At 44.9% G+C, this 24,766-nt stretch overlaps 1 protein-coding gene across 2 annotated transcripts in view; it reads right to left on the reverse strand.

Annotated features, from left to right (window-relative positions):
- Positions 1-639: 639 nt before the first annotated feature.
- Positions 640-24,766, reverse strand: part of AMBRA1 (autophagy and beclin 1 regulator 1) — a 134,448-nt gene continuing 110,321 nt past the window's right edge. For both annotated transcript variants that reach the window (XM_065635468.1, XM_065635467.1), the window contains 3 exons: positions 12,388-12,480; positions 10,681-10,874; positions 640-2,145 (listed from right to left, as the gene is read on the reverse strand). In XM_065635468.1, coding sequence (XP_065491540.1) covers positions 1,655-2,145; positions 10,681-10,874; positions 12,388-12,480 — 778 coding nt within the window. In that variant the 3' untranslated portion in view covers positions 640-1,654. The remainder of the gene's footprint in view (positions 2,146-10,680; positions 10,875-12,387; positions 12,481-24,766) is intronic.

A 24,766-nucleotide genomic window follows, 5' to 3' on the forward strand; every position in this document is an offset into this window, starting at 1 on the left:
GATTTAAGAGAAGATTTGCTTAATGTTCTCTAACAGACTCTTCCAACAGGGAGCTTGAGTGCTTCCTAATGACAGCCTTATTTATTGTAATGTCTCTGCAGCGCAGATCTAGAGGAGCTGGGCAGGAGCGCAGCAGGTGCTCAGGCCGCAGGGGCAGCATCCCTCCCCACAGTGGTACCGCTGGGGCTTGCAATCCTTCACCCAAACAGCCAGACACTGCACTCCTCCTCTGCTCTGAGGGGTCAGCAAGGCAGACCACTCTCTGCTTGCCTTAGACAGTGCTGCATCTCTACACGCCTTTTTAAGCAGGACAGGAGAAGCCCTCACCCTTCTCCCTGCTGCAGCACTTGAATGATGGGAAACGGCAGAAGGGCCTGCTGATCTCCAGGCTGGTTAAAAGGCGATTGCCAATCAGGACTCCGAAATGTTCCTTCCTGCTTCCCAGTTTTGGGCTTCCAACTCAAAGGGTGAGCCTGCTTTCCTCCTGGGAAGAGGGTGGTATCATCTGACATTTGTAAGCTACCTTGAGCTTCTGAGCTGGCTGTACCTATCCCAAGTCCAAACACACAGACAACCATCACACAAATGAAGACAGTAGGTCGAGCAAGGGTTTGTCATATTTTAATGACATTGATCTTTGGTGTTTCCCTCGTTAGCACTCACGCTCTCCCCGTCCTTCCTCCACAAGCCTGCTAGGGATGGAGAGTTACAAACGAAAAGGAAAATCACATTTGAGACTAAAAACAAAATATCAGAGCCTTGATTTCTCCACTAGAAACTACATGTACAAGGTCAAGATTTCACATGCAACACCTTACATCACAGACCCATACCTCACACCCTGGCCTGGAGCTGGAAGGCATTCCCTGCCCGCTGCCAAGGAGGTGCAGCTCAGTCCTGGCACCACAAAACCATTGGGATGGCTCATACACGTTAATATTGGCACAGCTTAGAACATCCTTGTGTGAACTGCATTCTGAGTAGAGAGCGGTAGCCCTTGTCCCTCTACCCATCTACACAGCAGCTCTGCCTAGGTTCCTGCCAAGTACTAAACTAACTCTCTAAAAAGGAAAGATCTCCACCTGTGAGCAGATCCTGAGCTGTGCAGGTTTCGGCAAAGCCCAGCTCTTCCCAGAAAAGACCACAGAGCAGGACTGTGGCCTGCAAGACTCCTCCACTCCAGCAGTGGAGCTGGAGTATCACGCCCAGGTTTGCCTGGTAGGACCGCCTGTCTCCAGAAGGATGCTGCAGGCCCCCTTCCCTTTCTTCACTCTACTGATCAGACCCTGGGCATAAAAGGGCAGGAAAGAAGAAAGGACAGAAGCTTTACAAAGGATGACACTGACCGAATTGCAGGGTTAGGGCTGAGCTCAGGGGATCCCATGGGGCTTCAAAATCTGCATGATGTGCAGCCAGTATGGTTTGCATTCCTGACAACTCCTCAGCAGCGGTAATGTTGGAAGTTAAGTACGCTTTCTTCCCCATGGCTTCCCTTGCAGTTCTTATCCCTTCCCACTCACCCAGGACAGAGAAGCCCTCTGGACCACCAGACCCAGTCAGAGCCACACATCCCTACTCTTCCAGCTCCTGGCCAGCTGTGAGGTACAGGTCTCTGCTGAGCAGTACAAGGGTAGCACCAACACACAACTCATCTCTACCTGTTCCGCGACTCCCCACTGGTGCTGTCGTTACTATAGAAGTTGGTACTGTCAGGAAGATGGTTATTATTAGTTAGGTCACTGTATTCGCTTGGTCCCTCAGTGTCCATGGAGGACCGGGCCTGCTCTGGCAGGTCCAGATCACCAGCACTTTGTCCTTCACTCCTGCCAGGGGCTGTCCGCGGGCTCGGGCTGTGCTCTGACAGCTGCAGAGACTCCGAAAGGATCCGTCCCTCCAGCTCAGCTGCCAGCTGCTGTGAGGTTGACTGCTGCGCTGACGTGCCCTCAGCTCCAGCGGACTCTGCACCAGTCTGAGAGCTGCGGTGGATCCGGTGTCTCACAATGATGTGGTTGCCAAAGCCGCCCATGGACGCCATGGTGGTGCTCTGCTCCCGTTGGACCACGGCAGTCATGCCGCCTTCTGCCATCAGCCTTTGGATCCTAGTCAGGGCATTCTCCCCACCGGCCCCATATTCTGGACCTTCACCTGCAAGACGAAGCAGAAGCAACTTTGGTGCACAAGGCAGACTATAACAGAAAGCACGCTGGGTAGATGCATCACACAGCATGCATGTGCTGGGACTGAAGATAGATTTTGTTCCAGATGGAGCAAAACGTTTTATTTCTTTAACTTCCAGTAAAGTGCCAGACAAAGGCACTGAACTCTATCAAGAAAATCTTAGCCGTTCCCACATGGATCCCTCACAGACTTGCATGCATGAGCCTTGGAGAAGCAGCTCTTATCTAACAATACAGGTTGGGAAAAAAGAGGAGTCAAAGAGGCAGCGTGTTTTCTCACAGCTGCACAGACAGTCCAGCCAGTCCCACAGAAGCAGGAAGAAAAACTTCACTTTGCACTGCAATAAACCAAACATTTCACCGTGGTGTTAAAGAGTTCTGTCACCTTTCCTACTTGACCTGTTTGAGGACACCCCAGACAGACAACATGATGGCAACCTCCTCAACATCAGGGAGGACATGGGCAGCTGACCAAGAGCAGACAGCAGCTACGGAGCACAGTCTGTGCTTCCACATCACCTACGATTAAGGAAAGATCAAGTATGTAGCCTCCTGCTCCCCTTGAATGATATATTTTGAAGAATGCAAAGAACATCTCTTAAGATCCAGAGTCTTCCCTTTGTAGTCAGGCTGCACTGAGCTCTGAGGGAACCATCATCGGGTGCCTTGATTGCTGAAGATTACTTTTGAAGAGCAAAACCTCACATAGTCCACACAGGAGATTAAATCCCAAGGCAGGAAGGTCCAGCCCAGTTCTGTTTCCCAGCATCCTTCTTTTGCTACAAACCTTACCCAGACTGTTTGGGGAAAACAATCTGTAATCATAAACCACTAGAACCATTCCACAGTGGGATCCCGATGATTCTTATTAAAGAGATAAATCTCCCTCCCAGCTCCATGAAGCTATCACAGTGCTTATTAGAGGAGAGGAGAAAGCCATGAGCTTTCCTGGCACCGAGGAAATGAACACAAATGTCAGCAAGGCTAGATGTAGGCAGGAGTTAAAACACAATAAAAACCAAAATGCCACATTGACTAGGAAGACAAAAGCGCTTGGGGCTGTGGAGTGGAGTTCATGTGTCCAACATGGGAGCTGGGGTGTTCAGCACAGTCTACGCCATGCTACTGTAGAGGTTATTTTTTAAAAAAAGATAGTTAAAGCCATTAACATGTTATGCAGTCAGCTGGCAACAGCATATTCCCTTTCCTCATGGGCTCAGTGGTACTTGCATCATACACCACCAGCTTCCCCCACCACAGGGTACAGCTAATTTCATCTTCAAGCAAGTCTGCTGACATACTGCCCTGCTGGAGAAACACTGTGGACGTTTAGGGCAAATTTAATTCTCACAGGTAGAATAAGTCCCTTTCTGTTAGGAATGTAGTAAGCCTGCTATATCCACTTTGCATATAGCAATTACATAGATGCTTGGTTAGACCATCAATGAGACCAGAGACACCAGTGATCTCATGAGAATCTGGAGCAGAGCCTAGAGGAGTAAGCAAGAATACCCTCTCCTGGGCAGAGCCTGACCCACAACTAGCAGAGAAATCCTGTTCAGGATGTGGCTGATGCATGGACTAGGAACCTGTCTGACCAGCACAAAGACCAAGAACAGACAGAGGCAACCATTATACTGGAAACTTCAGTGTGAAAAAACATGCATGCCAGGGGATATTGAAGCATTAATCATGAACAGAGGAAAGCAGAAGGTTTGAAAAGCATGGGTTTGGATTCAGTCATCACGTCCTTTTGAGGGCACGGTCATAAGCACTTTGTTACCAGCCATCTGGCCAGGCCAGAGAGGAAGCTTGAGAAAGCTAAGATGTGCAACCCGGCTCAGAGACGTGCCAGCCAGCCCTCCCTGCACAAGTCCTGAAACAGCAGGTACTGTGCTCCTGACAGATCACTTACAGAAGCACTGGAACAGCAAATTAGCAAGGATATCCAGCCAGTGCTCCTCAGCATTACAAACATGTGCTTCACCAGAGGAGTCCCTGCAGGCAGTGCACACCACAGCACTCCCTGCTCTTCTTTGCCCCTTAATTACCATGTGCCATGGCTGAATTTCCAGCTGCTTGCTCCAAAAACAGGCAAGGGCTTGATGCCACACCAGAAATCAGCAAGTCATGAGCCTTCAGATTACAAGCACAGAAATACAGCAGTGTTGGAAATTCCAGAAAGACAGCCCGTCAGGGGCCAGAAGTGATCCCCACCATTCAAGCAGCCAACAAGCACTTCTGCTTTGGGATTGTCCTCTCCTTTCCCTCCCTCAGGTTTTGCCAAGGACTTTGGCTGACTGATTCAGAGCAAAGCTTCCTGCACCATTTGCCTGGAGCTGAGCTACAGCACCGATTCACATACAGCCTGTTTCAACTGCCTGGTGACTCCCACACACGTTCTTTCACCAGGCTACCAATGCAGTCTATGTCAGAGCAAGTGAATTAAGTTAACTCCCATTTGGTGGAGGTTCAGAACGTGCACACAGGCACTTACCCTAAACAAGAGCAATGCCATAAACCACACACCTTGTGTCACTCAAGTTTGAACTTGCAGCTGTGCAAACTCCATTCATTGCTGCATCAGATGAATAAAAGCTGGACAGAGAGAAACCCCGTCCTGGTGACACTTTTTTCAGACTCCAAGCAGTTTGGGCATATCCAGAGCATGAACATGAGCTTGTGCAGGAGGAATATGCCAAGTGACAGCACATCTAATTCTCCATACAGAGAAGACAATTCCTCTTCTCTCATTTTATGCTCAAAACTACATTCTGATCTCCTAGGCCATGTAAAATCCTTTATCCTAAGCTCTCATTCTTCTTAGCCCACCTTCTAGGGTCAGGAAAATAAAATAAAAAAACCCAAACCCTCACAGAGCACTACAGACAAAATCTAGAAAACTGAGCTAACCAGCTCTAGCTACAAAGTGTGAAACACCAGTGAAGGCCTGACACCTGCCAATTTGTCCCACACCTGGGCTGTCCCTGTGTCAGAATCCATCACAGAGCAGGAAATGATCTTGAGACAGAGTGTTCATCCTTTTCTGGACAGGGACACACAAGTTCTGTACCTGACAGGACAAAGAAGCATCACCCAAGGTTCCCTTGTACAATACAAGTATTAATGTTGTGTCCACAGTGCTGTCCCTACAGACCTTTTCTACTCTAACTGAAGTGACCTTTCCAGACGTCCAAAACCCCATCTATCCCAAACACAGACACAAAACATTACTCTTGAGAGTAATTATCCCAAAGACCAGGGGCTGTCATTCTAGCTGACAGGCTCCAACATTTAATGAAATACTCCCTAGCTGATGCATCTGTCTTTAACAGTCCCCTGGGTGCTCCTCCAGCAAGACAAGAGTTTGACACAGGAGACTACAAAGGCAAAACATCTGACAAACTTTCAGTGGGGGTGGGCATAAGGCAGGAGCATTTCCACTCTTAAATGAAGTGGTCTCTGAAGTACCTATGGGGAGTTCAACTTGTTTATCTCTGTGCATGGACGGCACACATCTGATAAAGAGCAAAGCTCACAGAAGCAAGGATGAGATCAGGCTCCTGTGTGGCTGTGGACTATACTAACATCCCTCTTGATTATTTTTTTTTTTTCCTATTTTCAGCTTACCTCTTTCTAAAACCAGCAGTCATTAGTAGCCATGCTTGCAAACAAAGCTTCAAAATTAGAACTAAGTGTAAGCACTACAGAGATGCCCAAGTCTTCAGAGAACATAGAATAATAGCTCTGAGGTGTGAGCTGACCCACTAATTCAGATGCTCAAAGATAAAAATATCAGCATTTTAAAATGAATTCATTCCTTGCACAGGAATAGGAAAGGCAGGGTCAGAGCACAGCATAACCAGCTGTGAATAATCACATCTCCCCTAGTGCCAGAAGAAATACTACCAGTTACGTTTCTCCCCAACCAAGCTCAGAAGCGTGTTCATGCTTCCTTTCTGAGATAGCTAATCCAAACAACTCCACAGAACTCTGAAAACACACAGCTGCTTTGACTTGTAACAAATTTCTTAGCAATTCTCTCACTTTGGTGATTTGTATGAGTGAAACTTCTTTTTGTAATGAGAGTTTAAAAGTAGCCCCCATAATTTAATCCCAAGGGAGCCAGGTACTTGCAGCCGCTCACACTGTTAAGGTTTGCATAGTACATGCTTCTAGAACCTAATTCTATTTTTTAGGTAGTGCTTTTCAGAGGGCTTTAAAGAAAAATTGAAATTTTCAGTTCTATAGGACATATGATGCACATTTTAAAGATGGATGGGCTGATGAAAGGCTAAGGGATCTACCCATGTTTCTACTTGGAGAATGAGAGGCAGATCTGGAAGCTGATCCCTGGTGTCCTGGTTCCCATTTCCACGCTAATCACACAAAAGTCACATCGCATCTGACAACAGCATTGCGAGAACATGTTCAGCTAATGTAAAACAACATGTTTCTTTTTAGTATTCATGAGACTCGGCTGGGGACAGGGCATTCCTGCCCGTGCAGCCCCCAACACATGTTTCTAAAGTCTCAGATTAATTAAGTTACACCACATGCAGGCTCACTGACTCTGCTCAGAAGTGCTCCTTTGGCATCCTCAGGATACTTTGCTTACACCACGAAAGGTTCACTTGCATGTGCTGTCTTTTCACTACTAACAGTTTGAGTGGACTGGATCCCACAAACCCAAACCTTCATCTTGGAACCCTCTTCCCTCTCAAAAGTATCCTCTGCAACCTCTGAGAGCAGTTGGACATGATGGGGACTTGTCCTGGATGGTGAGAAACGCTTCAACCAAATAGGTTAAAAACTGTATAGGGTACAACAGCAGTCAATATGTTGCTCCCCCAGAGACAGGCAAAGTAGCAGTTCATTGACAGCAAGTCTTGTGATGGCTACAGTTTCAACAGTTCTGTGTGCCTACTTGCACAACCAGCATTGAACTAGCTGTCTGAATGTTCAGCCCCAAAGACAATGCAGATGATAGGAATTGACATAACAATTGCCTTTTTTGTTTGTTTGGTTTTGTTTGATTTTGAGCCTAGATTTTTTTTTTCTTTTTAAACAACTGGATTATTCAATAGATGTATTGATATACTGTCAATAGCTGGGGGACAGCATGGGTGCACAACCAAACAAGTGTCCTGCAGCTCTGCAAAGGTCCCTTTCCCTCAGCCTGCAGCACCTTCTGCACAGTTGCCGTCCCTGACGGTTCCTGCCACTCGCACCCTACTCGACAGCTCCAGCAGCCCTAACAAGTGGCAGCCACAGCCTGACCCTCTCTGGACTGGGAATTGCAATTTGTAAAGGTTAAAGCTTTGGGCCATTAAATCTCATTAGGAATGTTTGTTGTTTTTTAAGTGAGATTTGACAGGTGAATACGGATCCCTCCCCCATCATGCCTGTCCATTTGCAAGGGAAAGCTTAGTGTAACTCCCAACAGATTGTTTCTAATTAAGAGTGCCTCTATGTCACAACTCCATCACTATTTCCACTATGTCTGTCAGCTTAAAAGAAAGTAGGAGACAGATGAAAACACTGCTCTAGGCATTTATTGGTGCCTCCTTGTTTTCTCTCAATTCTAACTTCCTTCGGTTTATGTGCGGCTTGGGAGCAAAGTTCACAAGGCAGCTATCAGCCGCTATGAAACAAAAAGATACAGACATTAGAGGGATTCACTTCTAATAAAGTCATCATATACTCGATTCCTCCAAAGGAGGTAGAAAGATAATCAGAACAGCAAAGTCCCCGCAGAGCTTTGCATGAGAAAAGGAAACTATTTATACCCGCACAGAGCTTAATTAGATTTCTGATGCAATTCTGCTTTTTTTTTTTTTTTTGGTACAGTAAGCACATATCTGCAAGAAATGCCCTGAGCCAGAATTCCCTACAACAGCAGGGCTGACAGGGCGCTGGACAGAAACCCACTCTTGGGGGTAGCACTAGCCTGCCTTTTTCTTTCTTTTTTTTTTTTTTTTTTCCTTGAAGCATTCAGGTTTGGGGATTTTTGTGTGTGTGGTGTTGTTTTGGTTTTTTGGGGTTGTTTTTTTTTTGTTTTTTTTTTTTCTCTTGTGATGAGGTGATAACTAAAACACTTGCCTTTACATTACTCAGAATCACATTTGATTTATCCATTCTACTGCTGATAATACTGCTAAGCTTTTACGTAGCGATTTACATCTTCAAAGCCCTACACAAAACACTAATTAATCTCCACAGCCCCTGGTGTACTGTACTATAGGAAGATTTATTCCAATTTGGTAGATGATTAATAGTTTGCCCTAGGTCACACACCAAGTTAGTGGTAGCACATTTTTTCCTTCCCTCTCCCCCGTCATGTCCCTGACATCTAGATCCTGCTATTAGGAAATGCTGTTTCCCTTCCAACAGGCAAAGAGTTACAGTAGATACAGTGGGCAAATTAACCATCAGAAAAGCAGAACAGAATCTAATCTAGCCTGTCTGAACATGCTGGATGAGCATCACAAGAGTCCATGATGCTGGAAAAACAGCCACCTCAATGTCACAAGCAGCGCAGCAGGGCTCAAGTGTAATGTAAAGCATGAAGACTCTTGGATGAATGAGACCACTGATGCCACAAGTCCCTGGCTAACTGGTTGAGGTGTTAGTAACAGCAGCTGAACATTTGTCTTTCTGCTTCATGATAGGTCCTTGTACTATTTCTCTATCATGGATTGGGTTTTTTTGATTCTACACGCTCCTGATAGTTAATGTCTTGACAGATCCCTGTTTTGAGCAGCTCTTGAGCCTCTGCATAGGAATTTCCACTGAGAATGCAACTGGCACAAGAAATGATCAGCTACAAGGTAAGAGTGCTCGGCCCATCTCCAGTGCCTGCATCCGCACTCAAATAACTCCTTTGTTCTAAAGATCCCTATGTAGGAAACAGGACTGTGACAACTCACTTTGCAGGTGAGGCCACTTGCAAGGGCACATGCAATAAGTCAGTGTCTGAGCCAGAAATCACACCAGATGTGGAACCTGCCAATCTTCTTCCAAGCAAGAAAGGGAGACAAAGAGAAGCCTCTGTCCTAAGCTTGTTATCTACACTCATTTTCTTCCAAATGCTACATGTTTTGCTCCCTTGTAGAGATACCCTACCCAAGGCACTGGTAGAGGACAGCCCTTCCCAATCTCATTAATGGTCTAGTTAAAAACCATGGTCTAGACCTGAAAATCGAAAGGTTAATTAGAAAGAATGAGATAACAAAACCTTCATACGACTGCAGAACAGAAGCAGAGAGAAGCAGCACTGGAGAACTCTCCTGGCTGTTACAGAGCAAAGACGCTCCCTAAGCCTGCAGCATCAGCCATCATGGCCTTGATGCAAGATGGTCCCAGACTGTACCCTGTGCTCAGTCTGCACACCACATCCAGTGGAATAACCAGTTCCCACAAGTTCAGCTTCTGTCCAGACATCCCACGTTCCAGCCTTATTCACATGCCCTCAACTGTACTAGCCTTCCAGAGAGGTTAATCCCAGCTCTGCTGAGATAAGCAGATGGGAAACCACACATGTCCAGGTCAGGAATGTGCCACTTAACTTTGAACACAAGATCAGAGAAACACAAAGCCTTATCACACATGCTGGATGCTGCACAGCAGAAACTGTGGAATAGTTGCATGCCAAAAAGCATCTTTCAGAACAACAGAGCACAAGCAAGCACACAGGCACAAGCAGGCATGTCACGGAATGCTCTTCAAAGCCAAGTGGGTTCATCGTGACTCAACACCCTCAAAACCGCCTCCTTGATCTTCTCTACCTTTACTACGTATATGCTGTCCAACTCCTTCCTAGCAAGCCTTCGGAATTGGATTCAAGCACAATGCTATGGCATACAGATGGAAAACCTGGACAAAAATCACCATGCTTTCAAAAGATCAGTGGTCTTTTATCAGACAGGAATTGCACATCATCAGCTCTTTACATGCAGACTGGAAAATACTAGAGGAGTTTTTGAATACCTGAGCTGGATACTCATCACAGACAATATCTATCAGTCTAAACAGAATACCAGAATATTGCTTTGTGATAGAAGATTTACAATATTTTAGTTTGTATCTAGATGCTGAGCTTCTGAAGCCTGCACAGGTTTTAGATGCAGAAGTTGAAGAACCAAGCTAAGCTCTAACACAGAGGAAAAAAGAATAATTCTTAGCAGTCTGTAGCCATACCGATGGTTAGAGTTCATGGGATTTGTGAGGAGTGATGCCAGTACAACTGATGCTAAAAATACACAATGACCGGGAGAAGAGTTCATTTTGCCCTCTGAAAGCCCGTGAAAAAGACAACTCCTCTATTCATCTGGACAGAGATTTGCCCTCGTGATCATCTTGGCTACAGGCAAATTAGGCTGGAGAAGTCTATGCTGAAGAGATGCAGGGATGTTCAAAATCATTGACAGGATGTGGAACCTATGTGGAAACTCCTCACTCACCAGGTAAGCTCTGTCAAATAAATCATTGCTTGAGCTCCTACCTTCCCCAGTCCCTGCAGAGGTGGATTCCTGCTCCTGTACCTCCCTCTCTGTCTGAGTCTCGGCATTCTGCAGCTGAGGCGCCAAGGTCTGAGTACCCTGTGAAGTTACAGAGGTGGGGGGGTTTCGGGGTTGCAGGCCTATGGCATTCATCAGGCCCATGTCCCTGTCTGTCCTCCATGTGGCTCTGCTGGTTCTGAAAAGAGAGAAAAACAAATAAGACCAGGAGCATTGGAGGCAATTGTGACCTGCACTTATTTACACACACACAGATACCCCTCTCCAGCCTCAGCTGGATGGTCTCTTGAGTTTTAAGCCAATAGAGTATTATAGTCCACTCACCCTTCCACAGAAGCAACGTGTCTGACAGGCACAGACAGATACCCCCGCAACATCACTAAGCCCGCAGGAAAACTCTTGGGGTCACTGAGTTGAGTAGGAAACACAACATGCAGCGCAGGACCACGAACACACACACAACCTCCCTCCGCATGCTGGCAGGGCGTTTTTAATGCCCAAAGACGCAGCCTGTACCCCTTCCCTCCTCCTGGTTTGTCGGCATCACACATGAATGCGCACCAGCAGGCATTTCTGCCTGTTCCAGTTGGACAACACACATTCTCTGTTCTCCAAAGTGAACAACAAGAACTGCCTCAAGGCTCATTAGCTTCTTCTCAGAATCAGCTGAAGTGTACAACGCCACAAGAGCTGAATCTTCACAATGCTTGGATGCTCTTTCCAAAACTGACCTCTGGCTCAAAGTGCTGGGAATGGTAAAGAGATTCTAGGAAGATTGCCTCTTTCACAGCCTTTTTTCATAAGGTTTTGAAACCTGCCACACTTTTCTTTTTCTCTCTTTGAACTACTTCATTCTTGAGCAGTATTTCTGCCTTCAAGCTGCTCCTAAGCCCATCATGCAAGGCTGACACATGCTGTTCAAAAAACGTGAGTAGTGGCAATGCCCACTCGCATGGCAAAGTAAAGAATCTTTATTGCTTATTTTTCACGCTCAATCAGACCAAGGCTGTAGGACAGCAGAGACATTGCCCTGTACGCCAGCTCATAACTTCCTTGGGATCCTGGAGCTCCCAATTCGGAAACAAGACTGCCATCACCCTCTTGCTGAAAACAGCTGGCATAAGAAGTACTCTGCACTGGGACAAGAAGCAAGGGACTGCAGTATCACCCTCATGTTTAGAGTAACTAATGTGTGCATCACCAGACAGACTGGGTGAAGCAGCCAACAGGGCTGTCAAGAGATTTCGCTTTATTTTTAGAGTTTATTGCTGAGAAACAACTGTCCCATGACCAGAAACGAAAGGGATGAAAATCAGTCACCAGGACTGTCCACTGGATTTGCACCTATCTCTGTTAAAACCCCTGTTCTTCAGTTACCCTCCAAAGGCCATTTACTTCACATGGTGTTTCTGATGCGTCAAGCCCCCCATGTTCCTCCTGCAGCTTGCTTGCGGATGTTACTGAGGCCACAGATGACACACGTACTTCTCTATCACTGGCAGCACTTATGGGCACTGAATGCCACTTGCCGAAAGGAGGCCAGGTGGCCCAACTAGGCAGTGTCAGAGGTAGAAAAAATAGCATAATTAAGGCTACCAGTGCTAAGGGAACAAAGAAGAAGTAGTGCTGTCAGATGTTACAGAAGCAGTAGAAAGGGTCAGGTCTCTTTAACCCACATCCAGGAGACTCACCCAGGCCGCTCAGTGCTCCTGCTGCTGGAATGCACAGTGAAGATGTTCTCATTCAGCTGGTCCCAGTGGTACTCAACTCCAGAGTTTAAGGCCCTTGAAACACCAAACAAGGAAAAAATATGAGCATGACAGGACACCATTCCAGCCAGTGCACATTATGTCCCCACAACATGAAGGACAGTGTTGATTCCTGCCCTACAGAAACTGCAGATCTAGCTCAGTTCACATTTCATTAAAAGGGCTCATCACCATAAACAGCCTTGCAAACCTGGAGCGCTGTGTTACCCAGATTGCTCTGGAATATTTCATTCATTTCAATTCAATATTAGCACTGTGGCGCAACAACAGGAGCAGAGAGATTTTCAGGAAATGAAGACATACAACTGTGTGTATAAAATCAGGTTACTCTAACTCCAAGTGACTAAACAAAGAATTGGAATGGGAAGGCCAATTCTCTCTGTGGTGCCTGCCAGCATTTCCTGCACTAGGTAATGCTAAGTAAAACACTGCTTTTATTTGACATTTAGTTTCTTCACAAATGGTTCTCATTCTACCTATAAATAAATAAACCTCTATACAGCCCTCTCACTGACAGTTACTGTGGAGTAAGGGCAGATGTAGAGGATATTTTAGTAAGTTTCCACAAAAGAGTTTGTACTGGGTCAACTATATGTGTGTCCAAAAAATCCCAAACTTGAATTTTACAGCTAATGCTACTAAGTTTGACAGAGCAGCCAATGCTCTGGCAACCTTTCACAGTGCATTTCACAAAAAGATACACGGAGCCAGGGCTGCCTGATCACTTCACAGGAACAGGCAAGGTTAACAGCATATGGCTAATCATCACATCATTGCTGAAGACTGCGGACAATCACAGAAACTAAGCCACCATGCTGTAAGTGCGTCTCCCACTATTTCTAAGGCCCAACAGCTCTTAGACTGGAAGAGGATAAGAGCGAATCCAGTTCACCGTGTGCCATATAGAAATGCCAGAGGACAGGCACATGCTCTGCAGTCCAAGGCACATGCTCTGCAGTCCAAGGCAGCATGGAGATCTCCCACCTGCTCCCGTGTCCCACTTCCAGAGGCACTACAGGCTGCTTTACCATGGAAGAGACTTGCTGTACAATGTTTTGCCATGCAATGCTGACATACCAGCTCCCTGTCAGCCAGCCTGGGGGTTTTAGAGGAGTTCTGTGTACCACCACATGGCTGCTGGACTGCAGATTTGCCCTGATGGTGCTGGGTGGAGACTTAACAGTGCTGCGCAGTGGTCACCACAAGGCAAGGGAAAACAACAACAACAAGAACAGGTCCTGTGCAGGCAGAAGGGAATTGCACCTGAAGAGCTGGACTTGCATCACAGCACGCATGCTGTCTCAGAGCATGAACTATGGGTAGTCCCATAACCTGAAGGAAGGATTCAGGGCAAGTAGTTGGCAGCTGGTTATGGCTCTGGCACAAACATGGTGTTTTATGTATACATAAAAGCTGTTGTCCCTGTAATGAGATGCCTCAGCAGAGCTGGCAAGAACCTCAGCTTGTAGGAGGCTGCAGGTCAGACATGCTGCAATGGGAGAGCTGTGTGTGCGGGGGGCCTGGGGCTGGGCTGCTGGGGGACAGATCCCAGGTCAGGACCAAGTGTGAAAACTGGAGAAAATTAGGTCAGCAAAACCATGTACAGAGTCTACAGGAAATAATCAGTTGTAACTTTTTAGCCCTGCACTGCATTATATCCCATGAAAACAGCTGTCAGGGAGATGCTGAATTACAAAGGCTTCAGAGTTTATTGACAGATGGTAATCTGTCACTAAAGCCATGCCAGTCCCTCTGGCTGCTCCATCCCCTGCATAATATATTGAGACTTAGCTGCCACACTTTGCTGTCTGCAGAGCAGCAGTCTCCCTAGGCAAGCGAGACTTCCTGACCTGGCAGGCAAAATTTCCAGAAAAAGCCTAGTTTGCTTGGTATCTGCAACTATTATCAAACAAAACTAAAATGACCCATGCTCTTTTCCTCCTCCTTTCACAATTCTTCACTACTGTGCAGCCAGGTTGTTGGACAGGAAAGTCCGTTCTAACTCCACGCTGTCAATTTGCACCTTTCCCTGGAAGGCAAAATGACCAGCCATTCCATTTAATACATGACATTGCACATTGGTTTTAAATGCTGCCATTCATCAACTGAGTTCCACTGCCAGGGTCCTACTAGCTACTAATTTACTGCCAGAGAACTGAGGACTTTGCTTTCCTTTCCCAGGAGGACCTGTAGCATCTGGTGCCACTGCTGCCGTTGCTGACTCTGGGAACACTGATGAACAGGCTTAAGCCAAGGTCACTAGACTTGGCGATGATGGGAGTTCAACATCCTCAGCACCACTTTGACCTGGCTTTTTAGCCTAGACTGAGTGTGCCTTCCTGCAGGGCCAAAAAAATGGCTCAGAATAAAGAGCTGGCACTTTCTTCTGCAGCGGCAAGCATCTTTGCTGCTACCTTTCAGCAGACTCTTCCATTGGCCAGATAATCAACTTACCCCTCCCAACTCCACCTCTTGCAAAAGACTTGAAGTGATAAAGCCCCCAGCATGATCTTTGTTCTCTTTTGCATGCATCTGCATCTCTCTGACCTGGAACCCACATCTGCCTCTCCACAACCCTAAGACCAATATCCAGCTTGCTCACCATTAGGTCTTCCAGCCTTCAGATGATTGAAGGTACAGAAGAGATGTTTCAGATTGCATCAAGGTGCAGTGAGGAAAGCAAATATCTGAACTTAATAGTGTGATCTGGTTGGGCACTATCTTTTATACGAAGATCAACACTTCCCTTCTTAATAAGCAAAGATTTCATCGAATAAATGCTGCTTTGTATGGATTAAGACCATGTCTGCATTAGAAACCTGATCACATAATTGCACCTTAAACCAAGTTAAGTGCACAACAAGATGTGTGCGACAATCACAATTACCTTGCTTTACATCAGACTTTCAATTAAGCTTAAAGATTTGCACTGGTTTAACCACACCTATTTAAAATGGTGCAATCTCCCTTTTCAGAAAGCCTAATGGTTTTTAAACTCCCATTGCAAAATATTGCTTGAATTTTGTACATTTGAAAGCCTTCCACAGCATGTTTCCCAGGAGACTTACAAATCAAGGCTTGACTATTCACAGAAGCAGAGCTTACACTGGAGAAATGAATACTTTTCAGGTAATGTAAGCATTTAACTTTTGCTCCATCAAACTCTAGACATGGAAATGCTGGAAGCACTTTACATTTTCCAAGGCATAAGGTAGAAGCTCTGTGTAGCATGGAGCATGTTGCCACTCAGATGTGGATGCAATAAGGAGGACATCTGTTGCCCAGGGCTTCGGGGTGAAAAATTGCAATTCTCCACACTGCGTCAGTCATGGACAGTGAAGTCCACTTAGTCAAGTTCTTATTTTCTTCCTTTTTATGGCTGTCACTGAGCTCTCTAAGCCCTCCCTGGAAATTTCCATTAGCTTTGTTAAATGCAGAGCTGCTCACAGCCTGGCTTTCCCAGCAGGGATCTGTTCCGAGATGGACTTTTCCTTCATGCCTGTGTCCAGCTCACATTATTAACAAGCTCGGAGAAGATGAAGGGCACAAGACTTGCCTGCTTTATTAAAAGTCAAATAAGGATTCAGAGTGGAGCCTGTTAGGTACCAAGAGCCAACAACTTAGGCAGCACAGCCTCTCCCTCTGCATGGAGGTATTACCTACACAGCTCAGGTATGTGCCCCTGACGAAACTAGGACCAAGCTCTAGGAATTAATGACAAAATTATTCATATATGACAAGCAAACTGAAATATACTTTACTGCACTGGCTTAACTAGTATTTGAGAAGTAAACCAACAAAGGACAGGTCAGAACTGACTCAGACATCTGGGTAACCCCCCAGCTGGCATATCCAAAATTGAGAGCTGAGGCAGAGTAGTGATTAGGACAAAAGTTCCTCAAATCTACCATAACAATACAGCTCAGCAGCAAAATTTAAAAAATAATTTGCGAATAGAATACGCATGTCCAGGAAGGCATAAATAACACTGACTCTTTTTTCACTTAAACCATCCCCAATACTGACAAAGGTAGCAGCAACTGGCAAATGCACTACTCTCCTTAATTCTGCCACATGGAAAGGGCCAACACTAGCACACTTGTCTGCTCCAGCACTGAATAAAATTTTGATTAAGACATTGCTGCCTGTAATCCCATCTAAAAATATCAGCACCACCCCATTACTAGCACAAAGACTGTGGCAAGCCCAACATGGAGAAGACTAGCTGCAGAGTGGTATCATGCAGCGCATAGCTAGGTCAATGTCTGATTTTCATGTTGCCAAGGTTCGCTTTCTCCACAAAAGAAATTACCCTTTAGAGCTGATTTCTCAAATATACCATCCATTCAAGATCACTAAGAGCAAGCATACAAAACCATGTTAGTTTACAAAGGATTTGAATTCCCCAAGATGTGCTTTCCTCCCTTTGTTTAAACTTGTCATTCTTAAACCATCCAAACTGTTATCAACAAAATACAGAGTGAGCTACAGAGAACAAGGTGACACTAAGAAGGTGACACTATGCTAAGGAAGAGGAATCCATTGTCCTGGTTTGGGAAGGAAGAAGCAGCACATGGTATCTCATGCAAAGCAATGCCTGGCTGGATTCCAGATGCATCCTTGTCAGCAGCTCATTATCTCTTCTGCCAGTGTGTGATGATCAGCACAGTAAGCCCATCCCTGGCTCCCATGATTAGCTAGGCAACAGTATTGTCAGTACAAGGCAAAGTTTGGCACTCCCAGCAGCTGCCTGGAGAGGAAAACAATCATTTCTAACACGCTGCTTCACAAATATTTAGCTTACTGTGCAGGCAATGAACCACGTGCAGAGACAAATCCAAGTGAAAATTGGCTGCAGTGCAAAGTGTATGGAACCAGCAAACAGGATTCCTGGAGTAGCTCTGCTGGGCAGTAATTCCCTTGACCAAGGAAGAGGTGGCCGCTCCACTGGCACTAGCCTATTTCAGAGCACACCCTTGGAGTACAGCCCAGGTATGACAAGCCAGGGGAAGAGCATGAGACAGAGTACAGAAATTCCTAACAAGATAAGTCATACAGAACACAAGATCTGCAGTTTACAATTAATAACCACGCAGACATTTAAGTGACGTACTAAATTATCCTACTCATCACATTCAGAGGAACAATGGAAAGGTCACTCCTTCCCTGCAACAAGCAGCAAGTGCATTTTTACTGCCTGTACCAATACAGCCCACTAATTTTCCAGAATCCTGCAAGCTTCGCCTGCCTGAAACCAGCATCCACGCAGAAACACATCCTGACACCTACTCGAATGGCCAAAGGTGCCACAGAAGCAAGACAGCGAGCAGCTTCGTGCGGCTGGTGGCCCTGTGCCTGCTTCAGGGAGGATGCCAACTCAACTCAGAGGACTATGCGAGATGACTGGCTCCGTTTATTCGATTGTGCAGTCCTGCCAGCTACGTTAAACAACACAATGTTTGAGGAGGCTCTATTCAAACTCACACCATTTAAATGAAGCCAACCTTATAAACTTGGAGGCACCAATAGCTACTAACGCTTCTGTCTCAACAGCTTGAACACGCGCAAGTTTGTTCTGCGCACCATGGGGCAACTAAAGCTAGATACAGTCCAGGCTCTTGCAGCCAGTGGGTAACATTGAGATGGAAGGTACACCTCCCACAGTCATCTTCCCTGGGCAAAAATGTGACGTGGCAGCTAATGAAGAGAGTCATCAGTCAGCTAAGCTGTCAGATACCTCAAAGGCAGAGATAAAGACAGATTAACACAGTAAGAAGAACCCAAACAGAATTGTTTCTTCTGATCCAGAGGGTCACTACAGCTAAAACCCAAGTGACTTCCAGGAGTCAGCATTTGTGACTTGTCTGTCAAGCAGTTTGCACGTAGCACATGAGCAGACTCATGACATGGAGGACACACCAACAGAAAGCTTAAGAGGAATTTGTCTTGCATTCTAAGCATGAAAGTCTTAAATTAAGAATCAGTCTTCCAACACATTCAACAGGAGTGATAAATGGAAATTAAGCACCAAGACAATGACAGAGCAGACACACTTTCTGTATGAAAGTGTGGATGTTCAATTATCTTGGGAACCAAGCACAAATATTGAGGTTGAGAGCGCTGCCCTTAGGAGACACGAAGCTACGCAACACCACCTGTGTTGAGAACAAGAACAAGAAAAGTCCCTTGCAGACAGCTTTTGTGCCAATATCGATTCTCCCACGGAAATGCCACAACATTTTTAAAAAGCAGGTTCTCCCAGAGCTTTTTTGCACCACTCTTAGCATGACACAGGGAGTTGTAACTTGTGCCTGAGAGAACAAGGGCAAACTTCTTATTCCTGAACACAACTCCTGATGTTGTAACCAGACATCAGCTACTTCGACATTTAGGATAGATTTACGCCAATTTGGAGGGCGTATGCTGAGGCCATCACTGAATGCAGAACATTTGAAATAACGCACTACTGCAAGCAGATGGACAAAACACTCATGCAAGGAAGACCCACAGTTAAGATTTGCTCCTACAACACTGGTGAAATTTTTGTGTATCATACAGTGCACTACACAGTAGTTTTAGCACTACTGAAAAAACTCCCACATATTTATGTGCATAATAACATACCACCCAGGCCAAATAGCCTGGAATAAGCAAGGCAGAAATAGACCAAACAAGAATTTCTTGAATTTTCACTGATGTTCTTCTCACGCAAAATCTTGCTCGTACTCCATGGTATCCTTCACCTATCTGGCTCCAGCCACATCAAATACCACACAGGGATCCTCTGGAAGGTAAATAACAGATTCCAGAATGCAGAGCTTTAAATTCCTTAAATAAGAACAATTTAGCTTGGTATCACCTTAAACCAAGCTCTAAAGATGGATAACTCGCATAAAGTCCTCTAAAAACCTAAAGGCTTGTTAATTGCTTAAAGTGATTACAGACAGACTATACTCCAAATAAGCTTTGAACCCTCAGAATATCTTAAGCTGTTTATGATCTATCAGCTCTTACAGTGGCTTAGACAATTGAGGATGTTAGGAGTTCTTTGGGGGTGCGCAAATTGCTTAAGCCTTCTAAGGCCTTAAACATCTTAAACTGCTACAAGTCTTGAGAGCCAAAGTCACTCTTTAGTCGTCTTTGAACTTTCACTAGTGTTGTAGCAGAAACTAACATTTCTGTTGATTCAAAGGCAACTTCAAAGTAGGCTTGTTTTGTAGACCTTAAACTAACCAGGAAAATGCATTTAGAATGGAGGAAATCAACTTCAAAATAAACATTTGAAATTAGCAAGCATAGCAAATGCCTTTTTTTTAATATAACGTTGCAATGTGCACACACAAAGCTGCCAAGCTCCAAAACGGAGATCTTGGCTTGGTCTAATCTCAATGAGATCCACAGGGCAAGCCAAGTTCTATATTTTTAGTCTTCAGCAGCTCTGAGATTAACCAACTAAAAAGTGTTCTGTTTAGCACACAGGGAAAACCTGCTCAAAAAAAAAAATCAAAACCCCCAAATTCTTAATTATTACTCCAATTACAGTTTGTAGACATTGAGTTGAGAGCATTTACACATTTACAGAACCAGATAGCTCAATGATCTAAAAAAGGGAAAGAAAACGAAGAAGAAGTTGGCGGTTTTATTTGCTAGCTGGATTCACTACAGTCCTGCCGGGAAAACACAGACATAAGGGATAACAAATAAAACTCCACAAATAAACTGGATCAAAGACCGGAAAATTAAATATGATCTTACTGGAAAGCTAGGGGAATAAACAATCAAACCAGGAAGGTCTAGTATAGACCTGCGGAGAAAAAGGTTATAAGAAAGCAGGATGGACTAGTGCTGCCGAGGAGGAAAAAAGACATTCTAAAAATAAACATGGGGAAAATGGTACTAGAATGAAAAAAGGTCTATTCATCAGTGAAGCTAAGCACAACAATCGATAATGACTTGAAGTGGCTGAGATACTTGTTTTTTCTCTCTGAAGTCTCCACTTAAAAAATATCCAATGGTACTTATGCAATCAGGGTGTAAGAAAAGTAGCCAGACATACCAGCTAGTTGCAATCATTAAGAAAATTAAAAGAAAAAAAAGAAAGCTAACTTTTAGCTATTCGCACCTGATTTTTAACACATTAAAAAAACTGAAGTGACAAAAGGCCAAAAAAGCCAACTTAGCAGCATTCTTCAAAAAGAAAGTCATACTTAAGTTGCCAATTACTCTATCCTAAATGTAACTTTTATCCTTAAAGACAGTAATGTAACAAAGAGAAAAAAAGAAGATATATGAAAACAATGAAAGAGTGAGCCACGTGCAGTAGGCAGTAAGTCAAATAATCGCTTGCATGAAATTTAATTGCTTTTGTAGATAGAACAAGTAAAGGAAGACAAAGCAGCAGGTGTGATCTGAATAGATATAAGTGAAGTATTTGGTAATTGTTCTTAGAGCATGTGGTCATGCTCCTAGAAAGATTGCTACCCAATCTGAGAACCAGTAAGGACCTGCAGCGCAGTGACATGGTACACAAACGTAAGCAGCAGGTTAAGTTTAACGCTGAGGTCTGTTACAAGCTCTCTTACTCATGGTGGAAAATAAATGTCACTAACTAGTCAGTGCTTCAGCCAGTCTCGAAGCACTGAGTCAGGGAAATGAACTTGCTAATAAATGAAGACTTAAAACAGGTCTCAAAATTTATCTCTAGGATTCATAGGTATATTAAGTTGAATTTTGTGAGGGCATCTTCCACCTAATGCCATAATTCATCCTGGATATCAGATTCACATACAGAAACAGAAATAGACATGAAACAAAAACCAGTATCAAAATGGAGATACTGTTCCAAAGCCTCCATTTTACCACTCTACTTCTCTTGCATCTGCAACGAATGAGCCTCTCGGCACTCAGGAGCCATAAGGCTTCTCTGCACAATTTGGAAAGAATTCATTTCAGTTTTTTCCTAAATGCACGAATAACAGAAGCTAAATATAGGCTTTCAGGATGCATCTGTAGCGCAAAACTGACCATCTTCCCCCCTTTGCAGTCCTTTTCTCAATCAAAATAATATTTTCCCCTCATTTAGAAAATTCAATGTATCTTATGGTCAACATGCAGCAAAATCCCAGGACACGCATTCACTTACTTGGCCGTGGTCAACGGCCACTGTGCAGACACCGCCTTTCAGGGGCCACCTGCAGGGAGGACTCGGACACAACCCCCAGTTAGCAGTTGTGAGAACACTCGCTGAGCAGGGTTCTGAACATCCCTTGGTTACACGTGAAGGAAAACAGCTCCTCCTTCTGTCTCTTTGTTTACTCCATCCTCCAGAAGCTGTTCTTAAAAGGCAACCAATGCACCAGGGCTGATGCTGCTGTGGGCACCACTGCTGGAGGCTGAAGAGCCTGAGGGATGGAGCCAGCAGAGACGTGAGGGGCCAGGCAGCCGGACAGATGACCATCTCTCTACCAACACTGATAACTAGCTGCACACACATTGGCCCCATTTCTATGAGAGGATACAAAACCAAACCAAACCAAACAAAAAACCAAAATCAAAAACCTGGGTTGGCATGAACAGACAATTGCCATGGTCCTCTGTAAAGCATAGGAATTCTTTGTGAATATAATTTTCTCAGAATAATTTCACATTACAGGCAGATCTCGCCACAAAGAATTAAAATATGCACACTGCATAGCACTGAATCAATTTGAGACTCTCCACACCTACTTCCCAACGACAGAATTCCAAGGGATGCTGCCTCTGAACCAGATACATCTTCAGGGGGTATTTTAATTCCATTACCAGAAGCTCTGTCTGCTGAAGAAATCCTTCCTCTTTCACGGATGCCAGTATTACACAGCCAGCCCCAGACAAGATGCTTTGAGTCCTTGGTTTTGAAACAGTCTTCTCAGAACACTGAGGTTTTTGGATTAGCATTTTCAAAAGCACATGAGTACTGAGCCCTTCCAGAACCTGCTCCTGAGCATGGGGGGGGTGGGAGCTCAAGATGAAACAACAAAGAACTGATATTTGGAACCCCTGCCTTTCTCCCATGGCAGTCCTCCACAAAAGAAACCAGCAAAGGGCAATAAGCAGCATGTGGTCTGCTCTTCCTCACCTTCAGTCTCACCTGTTCATGTTCTACAAGACAATTAACATTTGAGAAGCCCCACCAGGGGTGTTTCTGAATGAGAAAGTTCTTGCTAGGATGTGACAGGATAGGAAAGGCTGTGAGCACTAAAAAAACAAATTCCTTTTTAATTCAGTAGAGATGTTTCTACTGTACAAGACACACTGTGTTTCATTCCATGTTGCAAAGACCCAAGATTCAGGAACTGAATCAAACCTCGAACTATGCAGAGCCAAGAGAGACATACAATACTTCAGTGAGCATTAGCACTGGTCTCAGTTACAAAGGATGTCAGGCTGCATGTGGCTGGGGAGAAACAGCTGGGGGAGGCTAAAACGCACCAGCAGCCATGCAGAAAAGTCAGTGTGCAGCAGGACAGCAGAGGAGTGGAGGGAATTCACAGTGCTCTGTGTCACCTCCTGTGACAGACCTGAAGGCCTCAGGGAGTAGTATACAACAGTCCACTTCATCTGCTAAGTGGAATACAGCACCTCAAGTGGTGTGCCTAAAAGGATTCCTGTTTTGGTGCAGCATGGCATTAAATAAATTTAGTGCCTGGATTCAGCTCAATGGTGCCTCAGAGCCTTTCGATACTGCACTTCTGGACTGAATACAAACTTATTTTGCATCCAAAAACCATGGACTACCACATGGTAATGTGAAGCCATGTGCAAGCACACAGTAGACTCGTGATCTAATATCTACGCAGGTCTGTCAGTTGGCAACCACCTACACGTAGAACCATGACAAAACTGGACTACAGAAGCCTCAGGCTGTCACAACCTCATACTGACCACAGCCTGTTTCCAAATGATATCTGAGGGCCAAATCTCTCTTATCAGCAGTACTCACGTGAGAAGGACAGACCTGAGCACCCTCATTCCAGCCTATCATCACTGCAGTTGGTTAAAGAGGAACAAGACATGCATGAAGCATCCCCCAAAGACACTTACACTGTCTATGATCTACATCTGTTACTCTATGCACCTTCAGGAGTTGCAGATGCCTTTCTTCATACCGGCTTCTCATACTTTGTGCTCTCTCCTCAAGGGTCATTTCCATGAACCTTCTCCCAGTGAGTCCTTCTCTTACATGGCAGCTGACGATTTTTCCAACAAAAACGAAAGAGCAGACTAGTGAAAAGTAAATTGCTTGTCCTTGTTGGTCACTTGCACAGGAAGCTGTTTCTGAAAGCTGAGTTCCTTTCCTACCGCTTTCACACAGACCAGTCCTCAAAAGGACAGTAATTCAGCAGGAACAGTAGAAAAAGTTTTAAACAGGTCATAGAGATCTACTCTAAGATAGTTTATTTGCAAGGAAGTGAAACCGGCAGCTAAACAAACAGAAGAAAAGAATACACGAAGGAAAGGCAGACATGCTCCACCACCTTTGCTATTCATTGTTCTTACTCAGAATAGTATTTATTCACCGACAACTGGGATCTCTGGGTTTTCAATACAAATCTGTATCTAATACTGCACATCGAAACTAACACATTAGTAAAAAACATAAGTTGGTCAGTCTTTGAGTATTTGGGAAAGCAGGAACTTTCATGATGTTGCATTCTATGATTCTACAATTAAAAGTTTCTTCCAACTTAATTACAAAGGAAGCAGAGCAAACATTGATTTTTTCAACAGCATAGTTCAATGAGCTGGGTGTCACCCTGAAAGCTAAGGAAACGGGTACACAATTTCATTTCTTTCCTTTACTTACCTGAATACAACCCTGTGAGTGGTTATATATTTGGCTAATGAAAACATGTATTCTGTCCTCATAGCTAATGAACTGGCTCATGAATTCCAGTCTCTCACAGGCTTCTTTCAGGCCCATTAGATGCATTTCCAAGTGTGGATGAGCACTGCTGTCGCCACCTCACCTCCCTACAGCACAACAGCTCTGAGACCAAACTTGTCAACACCTGTTTAGACACAGACCTTGGGTTTAAAATACTGAAAACTGCCTCACGGCTCAGCAGTCCAGTCCCACCCCCAGTCGCATGTATTCAAGTCATACACTTGTCTGTGCAAGCCAGCCAAGCTGCATCCCCAACAGCTGAGCCTTTTTCATCCACCCAACCAACGTACAGGCCACTGCAGAAATCCGCTGGTCAGCCACCTGTCTGTAGCTTGCAGCCACAACCTAGTCTTATTCAATTTATGCCTCTTTGTT

This window comes from Caloenas nicobarica, chromosome 5 (genome assembly GCF_036013445.1).
Source record: "Caloenas nicobarica isolate bCalNic1 chromosome 5, bCalNic1.hap1, whole genome shotgun sequence".
Taxonomy (NCBI): domain Eukaryota; kingdom Metazoa; phylum Chordata; class Aves; order Columbiformes; family Columbidae; genus Caloenas; species Caloenas nicobarica.